Source organism: Akebia trifoliata, chromosome 10, assembly GCF_017979445.1.
Source record: "Akebia trifoliata isolate Shusen 1 chromosome 10, ASM1797944v1, whole genome shotgun sequence".
NCBI classification, from domain to species: Eukaryota; Viridiplantae; Streptophyta; class Magnoliopsida; order Ranunculales; family Lardizabalaceae; genus Akebia; species Akebia trifoliata.
Genome location: NC_141384.1, coordinates 618,859 through 629,529, shown reverse-complemented (window position 1 = coordinate 629,529; position 10,671 = coordinate 618,859). Strand labels below are relative to the sequence as shown.

General features: G+C 31.8%; 1 protein-coding gene across 1 annotated transcript; it reads right to left on the bottom strand.

Annotated features, from left to right (window-relative positions):
• Positions 1–1,163: 1,163 nt before the first annotated feature.
• On the bottom strand, positions 1,164–9,555 carry LOC147392562 (putative polygalacturonase At3g15720). The gene is made up of 9 exons (XM_086456394.1): positions 9,426–9,555; positions 6,692–6,826; positions 6,441–6,587; positions 4,853–4,879; positions 3,145–3,352; positions 2,954–3,035; positions 1,887–1,995; positions 1,671–1,787; positions 1,164–1,412 (listed from the first exon to the last, which is right to left on the bottom strand). The coding sequence occupies exons 1-9, from the start codon at positions 9,540–9,542 to the stop codon at positions 1,164–1,166; spliced, it is 1,191 nt and encodes a 396-aa protein (XP_086312520.1). The 5' UTR covers positions 9,543–9,555.
• Between the last annotated feature and the right edge of the window lie 1,116 nt (positions 9,556–10,671).

The window sequence follows — 10,671 nt, the reverse complement described above, 5'->3', positions numbered from 1 at the left end:
TTTTTTTAGGGCTTGGAATCTTCGATGTTAAATGTTTTAGATATTCAATCCATCTGGTACTCCGATTATGTCAAGTTTTTCAATCCTGCCCTTTTGATGTTCTTTCCATAATTATTTTCTTACACTTTCCACAATATTTTTTGGGTGTTTCTTTTTCTTCTTGTTTGATCTTTTCTAGGTTTTTGTAGCAACATGGAATGTAGGAGGAAAACCACCTCATAGGGGATTGAATCTTGACCATCTTCTTCAAGTAGAAAAAGAATCAGACATATATATTTTGGGGTTAGAATTTTTTTTCTCTCTCAAAATTCATCTATAAATTTATATATTATATTATGATTCTTTTCTCCTTTTAAAAAAAGTTATTTTTTTTTTCTCATTTGTTGATAATTTTACGTGACAAATATTTTCTTGTAGATTTTTTTTTTTTTTTTTGCAAGATGAAGTGTTGATTGCATGGTTTAGACATAAGGGCATGCTGTCGGATATATTCCTAGAGTCAAGTTCAAAGTTGTGAAGGTTTCGAGTGTGTCTCTCTTGGCTCTCTTCAAAGAGAAGAAGGAGAAGCCAAGATCTTAATTTCGTGGTAAGGTTGCCCTTCCCCATTAAATGTCCTTTTAGATGCACTTTATTTGAGGATGCTTGTAGACCTACAGGGAAGACTAAATTTTGTAAACTAGTCTAAAATTTGCAATTATTATATTGAACATTGGGTTTATTATCATTTTTTATGCAAAAACAAGCTACGGTTTCCTCTATCCAAATATTATATTTTGTTTTATGATTTTTTTTATTATTACTATTTCATTTGTTATGATTGGTGAATTAGCTAGAGAACCGTCTTATTGTTTGTTAAACCTCCATGCTTGACCATCATAGACTATGGATTTCATTTTTTTTTTTTTTGAAGCTCATCCTCCAATAAATTGACAGTTAAGGGCCATCAAAAAAAAAAATTATACAAGAAAATATTTGACAAGCATATTTGACAGGTTGGTTCGTCAAATTTTGAGAAATTTGACGGACTAAGACCATCAAATATGGGCATTTTTCACATAGTGCAACCTCCAAATCCATTATTCAGATAATATTTACACAAGCCATAAAGATTAGACTCATGATAAGACTTAGTAGAGATGCACTCGTATAAATACAGACTACAACTAGAACAGCATGAATCTGAAGGACTTCAGGCAAGGCACAATGGGATTGGCGTTCTTAGATCTTCCTTTGGCATTGATGCAACTGGAATAAGTCTTACTTCCTGGAGCTTCCGGTTGTATGTTGATCTCTTCCATAATAATGTTGGTGCAACCTACGGTTTGGCTACATTTCAGATTGATTGCGTTGTCCGTGACTGAAGTTCCATGCACTCCAATGTACGTAATGTCACTCACTTTAACCGCCGACGTCTTTACCATTGTCATCAAAGAGAAATTTGTCAGTGGATGAGATTATATCCAATGTTTAAAATCTCGTTTTGATACAACATTTTGATAAAGAAAAAAAAAATGAAACATTTCAAGACGATTCGAAACATTCCATATTTCAGGATTAACTAGTATTTCATTTCTTCTATCTTGATTGAAATCAGAATATTTTATACAAACATTTAAAAATGGCAAGAAATTTTGAATCATGAATTTATCAAAATAGTTCATTTTTCTTACATGATTTTTGCAACTGTGGTAGCCGTTACAGTAGTACTGGTCGATGATTATGGGGTTTTTGACTGCTGTAAGTTTGATTTGCTCAAATATGATCTTCTTAGCGTAACCCGAGCCCCCCTAGACACGAACAAATATCAAAGCCAATAATTATCATGTAATAATGTAAATTGTGAGGGTAATATTGCCAAGTTAAAGGGAAAAAAATTAAAATTTTACCTGCCATGTCTTGATCCGTACTCCGTTCGTCGTTCTACTGAAATTGCAATTTTTTATGTGTATGTTTTCAGCTGTTGCATAATCTCCATTGGCTCCTAAGCTTCCCACACTACAACATTAAAATTAATAATAATAAATAAAATATGACCCAATATATATATTGGCTTCAAAATGTATGATTGAGTTTAACATTTTAATTTTGTTCACTTGATTCTAAGGTTGTCAATGGATTGAATTGGACCTTATAAACTTAATGGATTGGGTCCATATCGGATAAAATTCAATTTGAAAAATATGTACAAATATTGATATTCAAATGAAACTTTGCATGGACCAAATTGTCTCACGACGCTCTGATCCCAGCTCACGTACTATTTTAATTGGTGTACAAACCAATCCTTTAAAACATGAGTCATGGTAATCTGATGCCCTCTTCTAACATGCACTCTCATCACAGAACTGTAGATCATTTGCCTCGGGATACACAAGGAAACGATTCATGATTTTACGTATTCTGAGGCAAATGATCTACAATTCTGTGATGGGAACGTAGTGGGGCGCTAGAAAATTATTATTCTAGAAACATATAATAGTCCCAAATGACGAAGAGTCAACATCATGGTGCCAAACCTTCCCAATGTGAACTCTTGGGAACAACAACTTTTACCCAAAAATGCTTGATCTAGATCTTAAGGACCTGTGTGGATACATCTTTTCATGCAAGAGTAGAAGTATAATCTCTCCGCGCAAAAGTAAAAACTTATCCAAATGTTTGCTAGTTTTCCGTAGGAGCATAGCTGTCAAGAAGCTCTCCAAATGTAGTGTAAGTTAATTGTATACAAATAAAACAGACTTTGGGCTTGATTTGATACATTAACATTCTTTTTCAACAGCAATTATCTCATGTGGTTATCCTTTTATTTTATCCCAAAAAATATTGTTGAAGAGAGTAGAAGGAAAAAAATCAATTAAGAAAATAATTTCCAAAATTTTGGTAAACTTAAATTTCTTGAGAAATTTACCGAGCGACACTTTTTTGTGCAATGTAGTTCGAAGTTGTAACAAACCTTATCCCGTGACCTGGCCCACAATTGACACGTGTAATGTTAATGTTGGAGGAGCCATCATTAATTGCAATACAGTCATCACCTACACATCAAAAGGAAGAATGAAATAAAATTACCCAATTTCATAGAGAATGAGGGAAGGATAAAATGGTGATAATGAAAATAAAGTAAGGTTAGAACCGTCAATTTACCAGTTCCAATGAAAGAATCTTCGATGTGAACGTTTGTAGATTTGGCGATATCAATGCCGTCGGTATTTGGACTGTTTTCAGGGGCTGTGATGGTAAGGTAAGAGAGCGTTGAGCCGTTGCAGTTGTTTATGGAGATGTGATTTTGTTGACTATTTATGAACTTCATTTCACTTAGATGAAGGCCGTTACATCCGTTAAATAGTAGTGCCTGGCCATATCACAACAACGTTTTCTTGAAAAAATCAACTTTTGGAAAGAAAAATAAAAACAAGGGATAGAAAAAATGATTTTTTTTTTTGTTGAAAATGTTCATCCATTTTGATTGGATTTCCAAAAATATTTGCCCGAAAAAAATAAGTAATTTTTTTTCCTAACAACAATGCTAGAGTGACTGTATGGGACACTTTGTCGACAATGAACTGATGTGGAGGTGTGCTTAGGACCATAAATATTTTTACTCGTATCAAATTGTGCTTAGTATCTGGGAAAAAAAATTTTATAATTGACCCATGTAAACATATGTAAAAAACAATGGTTTTTCGAAATATGGGTTAGAGGTTTTGGATTGAGCTGATTTTTTGTGAGGATGGTCTCTACAATAAGAAGATCATCCTCACAAAAAATCAGTTCAATCTGAAACTTCTAAATCCATCAAAAGTGGTTTACAAGTTATTGATAAAAAAAATCAGCGGTTCACATTCTAAATCACTTTTGATAGGGTTAGAAGTTTCAGATTGGACTGATATTTTTTAGGAAAATCTTCTCATCATCACAAAAAATCGACTTAATCCAAAACTTCTAACCCATATTTTAAAATTTTATTATTATTACATTATTTTTACATATGTCCCATGATCTATCCCCACATATATATATGGGGAGAGTTTGGAAACCCTAAAGAGAGCCAAACATTTTTCAAAACATGGGTTAGAAGTTTTGAAATGGGCTGATTTTTTGTGAGGATAATTTTTTTGATGAAAAAATCGTCCTCACCAAAAATCAGCTCATTCCGAAACTTCTAATCCTAATTCATAAGTTGAAGAATTGTGGATCGCTCAATTTTTGTAAATCACTTTTGATAGGGTTAGACATTTCAGAATGGTCTGATTTTTGGTGAGGATGATCTTTTCATCATAGAGATCATCCTCACAAAAAATCAATCAATTTTGAAACTTCTAACCCATGTTTTGAAAAATGTTTGGCTCTCTTTAAGGTCTCTGAATGCCACCCTATATATATATGATCCCTACCATTAAAAAAAAAATCCAACTCTTAGGATTTATACATATCCCTATGACGATTGGATCATGTATTTTTTTCATGGATGATCTGACACATGAAAGGGAATTAATTTTGCGAAATTTGGTAACTTGAATTTTAGTATAATTGAAAAGATTGCAATACCCTTACCTAATAATTGGCTCTAAAAACTTTATCAAAATTAAATAATAAAAATGATTTTCATATAGTGGAATATATCATGGGTAATATGAGTAATTAACTCATATTGAGATAAGGCTATGATGATTATGATGATGCCGACCACTGATATTAAACTTGTTAGATAGAAATGAGGAAGAAAAGTAAATAATTGATGGATGTAAAAGTCATCATTAAAGATTAGAAGAAGGGAAAGTGTATTTAAAAAAAAAAAAAGTCTTAAAAATATAAACTAGTGTTGCCTAAGTAATGGATATGATATACTTACAGTCGGACGCGGGCATCCATCTTTTCCCTGAAAATGAAAAGATGATGTTAGAATTAGCGGAAAAAAAAAATAGTAAAAAAGACTAAGTAGAATTTCAAGATAAATAATTTAAACCCTTTAAAAATGTTAATTTTATTGAAATCCTTGAGCAAGATGCTTATCGAGTTAAATAATAAAAATAATCCTGAAAAATATATTTTCTACGATGAAATTGTATAAGCCAAATGTAGAAAACAAACTCAATATTGCGAAAGATCTTATATTTTTCTAGTTAAAGAATTAACAATTCCTACTAACCCTAAATATAAATTATTCTAGTAAGTCTCCCTATCACATAATTTGGCAAATTGTGATGAGATACATTAATAGTGATTCAAAGAATCAAATGCACCTTTATATACTACACCCTGTGCTCTAACGTAATTTTTGAAGAAGCATGATAAAATCTTAAAATAATTCATGATAATATATCCTATTGTAACATGAAAGCCTTTGGAGGCCCTAAAGAGAACCAAACATTTTTCAAAACATGAGTTGGAAGTTTTGGAATTGACTGATTTTTTGTGAGAATGATCTCTATGATGAAATATCATTCTCACTAAAAATCAGCTCATTTTAAAACTTCTCCTAATTTACAAATAGAAGAATTATGGATCGTCCGATTTTTATAAATCACTTTTGAAAGGGTTAGAAGTTTCAGAATGATCTGATTTTTGGTGAGGATGATCTCCTCATCATAAAGATCACCCTCACAAAAAATCAGTCAATTCCGAAACTTCTAACCCATGTTGAAAAATATTTGACATAATGTTTGACTCTCTTTAGGGTCTCCGAACACTATATATATATATATATATATATATAGGGTCCCGTTCAGCACCCTAAGCTTTACCACACACTTTAACAAACGTGTTTTGTCTTACATGGGTTAGAAGTTTTGGAATGGCTGATTTTTGGTGAGGATGATCTCTATGGTGAGGAGATCATCCTCACCAAAAATCAGCTCATTCCAAAACTTCTAACCCCATCAAAAATGGTTTACAAAAAATGGACGGTCCACGATTTTTCAACGTGTAAACATGGGGCTAAACAATTCGGAATGGGCTGATTTTTGGGGAGGATGATCTTCTAATCATAGAGATCATCCTCACCAAAAATCAGCCCATTCCAAAACTTCTAACCCATGTAGGACAAAAAACGTTTGTTAAAGTGTGTGGTAAAACTTAGGGTGCTGAACATTTCCCATATATATATATATATATATATATATATATATATATATATAATATATATATATATATATAGATATATATATATATATATAGAGAGAGAGAGAGAGAGAGAGAGAGAGAGAGAGAGATCATTCTCACAAAAAAAAAAAAACGAGCCCATTCCAAAACTTCTAACTCATGTAGGGCAAATAGTATGGTACCGATCATTTTTCCATACGGGGCATGTTTGGCACTGAACATTTTCTTATCTATATGTATATAAATATCTTGCTTTGGTGTACCAAATACACCTTGTTACAATAGAATCTTATTCTTCGACTAATCCTGATATTAAGGAGAACATATAGTTTACTCACACAAGTTGACCACCATTCTTGACCCTGACCATTGATTAGTCCGTTGCCATCGATGGTTAACCCATTCACATACGAGAATTCAAGCCATTTAGTCTTGTTCAGTGTACTCCATGCCGAGTATATTGGTGCAACTATCGTCCCTAAAACCTGTAAACTCCAGCGTAAAATGAAATCTATTTAAATTCAATAATAAAGCGACTTATGTATATCTATCAAATTTTAGGGGAAACAGGTATTAATTAATTAATTACCCGAAAATGAACATTTGCAGATTTGCAAGGGCCTGAGAAGGTCACGGGCTTTAATAAGAACTTCTTCCTTGGTACTAAGAGGAATGCCTTTGGTGAATTTGCACCACATGTGGCTCCCCACGCTTTTAGAAAGGCCTTTAGATGAGTCATAACAGAAATATTATAGCTTAGCTTGAAGAAAACTAAAATTAAAATCATGCATATATGTACATATATACCTTCTACAAAGGTGGTTCGGATTTTCGTTGTTAAAAGAAAAGTTAAAAAGATTAATTTTCTCAGGCGATGGTGTATATACAATCAAGTTAATTAATGGATCCATTAATTCTAAGATAGAGTTTGGTCCAAATGAGAATTAGATAAGATGACTCACCGTGATTTAGCTTGTGGACTCGAGTATGCATTCTGAGTTATGATATAATAATAAAAAATATATAATAATTGAAATATTTATTCAAAATGTAAAAAAAAATTAAAGAAATATTTTTCTCATTACTAGGCAAAAAATAATTAAAAATTTAATTAAATAATAATTATCACTACAGTAAAATAGGGCTATAGCGACGGCCGTGACCATCAATAGGGGAAAATACCTTCGTAAAAGAACATATATACTAGCAACTTCTCCTCCTCTAGAGTAAACTTCCCTCTTCTAAGCCATGCACTCCCTCCCCCCACCAGCTCAAAAGAACATATATATTAAGAGATAAAGAGAACATGGTTTTAAATGATTGTTTTTTGTGTCTCTTTTCCTTTACGAATGATACAAATATGACTTAGAGTGGATGGTGAAAAGAGTAGACGAACAATGTTAAATCATTGGATGATCATAGAAGGAAGCTAAGTCCAATATCTAACATTCAAATAACTATATGGAACATGAGACTTGATTTCTCTCAGGAATTTGAAATTGAATTCAAATATGAACAAGCCATGTGATAATTAAAATCCAAGCATGTTCGATATCTTCTGAAAGTCTAACATATACCAGATTAACTTTCAATATATGAACACATCATATTCAAATAAACTAATCAAAGATGATTTGCATGGAAACTTGGCGTAAGATGAGTAGTTCCCATAATCAATTACATTGTTCTCCAACTCTAGTGTTACCCGAAACTGTTAAAACCATATGGAGATGGGATGTGGAAAATCCACTAATCTTTCACTTAATTATGATAATTTAGTTTACAGATCCTATAAGTTCTAGTACTACCCCTAACTTATCTCCCAAAGCCCAAGGATTATCCATTTCAACCATGAAATTGAATTTTTAAATATTTCTATAAAACATATAAGAAACATATTTTTCATTTCTATGAAAAAAAAAAAAAAAAAAAAGTACTAACATTTTTCATTTATATAATTTTTATAAAGTTTTCCTTTTTGGAAAACCATGTATTTGGGTTTTTTGAAATTGGATGAATCAAATATCTATAGAACAAGTCTTACTTTTAGAACTTTTTTTTGGGAAAAAAAATCAGTCTCTCTCTCTCTCTCTCTCTAGGTATTTTTGAGGATAAAAAGAAAAAAAAAATTATTTTACTTTCGAGGTTAACAACAGAGGAAGGTTTTTTCGAGGTTAAATCCTAAGGGAAGCATTAGAGCTCGATTAGGGTGTAAGATATGCTTAATTGATTGTAAATTTACATTGATTGACTATTATAAGCTAATCTCCAATTCATAACAAATCCAGAGCTCCAGCTTAATATCCATCAAAAATAAATTAATAAATAGAAATATACGGCTTGAATTAGAAAAAAATTACAGATTCTAGGGTTTCAAATCAAATAAAAATCACAAATTAAATCACTCGAATCAATAAAAAAACTAAAGAACTATGGTTTATCATGATGAGATTGAAGAAAACTAATGTTTCTTCTTAAGGACTTACAAATTTGAAATTTTGTTATAGATCTTCTATCATTATTTTCCCTTTGACTTAAATCGTTCTCAAAATCAACGAAAGAGAACGAGATCTCTCTATCGCCCATTTATTTTCTTCTTTTGGTGAAACAAAGATCAAAAATCAACTTTAAAATCGAATATGAGACATGAGTAGGGTTTTGTGAGAATGGGAGAAGACAATTTTGAAATCAACTATGATGAGTAAACGAGGATGGGAGAAGCTTTAAAATCGAAGCTTTGGAGAAATCGGTGGTGAGAGATTGATTTATAGTGAAATATTTAAGGAAACCAGAGATGAAAAATCGATTTACAATCGAAGATTAAGAGAAATAGAAGAGTTAGGATTTGAGTGAGCGTCGAGAGAGAGGAAGAGCTTTTCTTCCTTACTTCCAGAGAAACTCTTAACAAATGTGGGAAGACGAAAAAGAGATCAATTAAAAAACACGATTTAAAAGCACCATATAGCGACGGTCACATTTTTCTGTTGCTACAGAAGGATATAACAACGGTTTAAACGTGACCGTCACGTAAGTCATATGGAAGTGATTTCTTGTAGTGAATAATTGTTAGCTTTCACGATAAACTCAATTGGACGACCACCTTCTCCCTTGGGCTTACATCCATAACTCAATTGGTTGACATAATACAATGAAACTTTGAGGTGGTGGGTTTAAGTCTAACAGCTTACCTACCTAATAAAAAAAATCAGAAAGAAGAAAAAAAATTAAAAAGAGAGAAACTCTTCAATTGTATTGGCCAATTTTTGAGTTCACTCAATTGAGTTTTATACACACATGCACAGCAAAATTTGTGAAGGATTTACTTGGGAATCATCAGTTTTGCCATCTCCAACAGCTCCAAAATCAACCACGTTGTGAACTTTGTAAGCCTTGACATCTATTCCCCGACTCCACAAAGTTGGAGCTAACAATAAGATCATGAAAATGGTAACAAACTCCTGCATAAGAGTGCCAAACAGTTGGAAAGACAAGTGAGTGAGTTGAGAGAGGAAGCAGAAGATTAGCGACCATGTATCTGAAACACATTTCTTACCATCTATGAAACCAATATTGTAAATCTTTGAGGTAACTAACGTCCTTTTGTCCCTGTATTATATACAATAATAATTTACCATATTTGGTCTTTATCCAAAAACAAATGCCCGAGGTTAATTTATCCATTTCCTTACCAAAACCAAAACCAAAACTTACCAAAAACAAATGGGAACATAAATGCCATATCTTTTTTTTTTTTTAATGAAGAAGGGTAATTATTTTGGTCTTTTACATTTTTTTACCTAAAAAATTTTCACAATAAAAAAAAAAAGGATAGATTAAAAAGAAATCTTTGAGAACTATATTTTAGCCAAGCCATTAAAAATGTACAATATTGTCTGCATTCTTCTTTGGGATATTTCATCAAAGAAATCTGTTCGTTAAAACAGTTGAAACAATTTTTTTTTTTTTTAAGTACAAGATTATAAAGGTAATCTTTAAATTTATATCCAATGATAGGAATATGTCTTGATGTCTCATTATATCAAAAGTGGTTCACAAACTAACAGTAAAAAAAATAACGGTTCATATATAAATGATACAAAGACGTCACATGGATGAAAATTGATCATAATTCTCAATAGCATCAACAAATAACCTAAACAAATTTTCCCATCAAGGTAGATATTAGGATTTCTAATCACATAGGCTGAGTTATTATTAAGATTTGGATCGTGGATCTCAACAATTCATGTTCAAGTGTCAAGATCAATGATTGATAATCATTAATACAGAACGTTGTTGCAACCTATGTTTCGGCTACAATTCAGACTGATCGCTCCCCCCTTGATCAAAGTTCCATGCACTCCATGTACGTAATGTCGATAACTTTAACTGCCGATGTCTTTACATTATCATAAAAGAGCAAATCATCAGTGGATAGATGTAAATTCTTTTCTACATGTGCAAGAAAATCGTTAGAACTATTGGTTGAACATGGCATTATATACAATGTTTAAATCTCGTTTTCGTTCAATATTTTTGTTAGGGAAAAATAAACTATATTGATATATA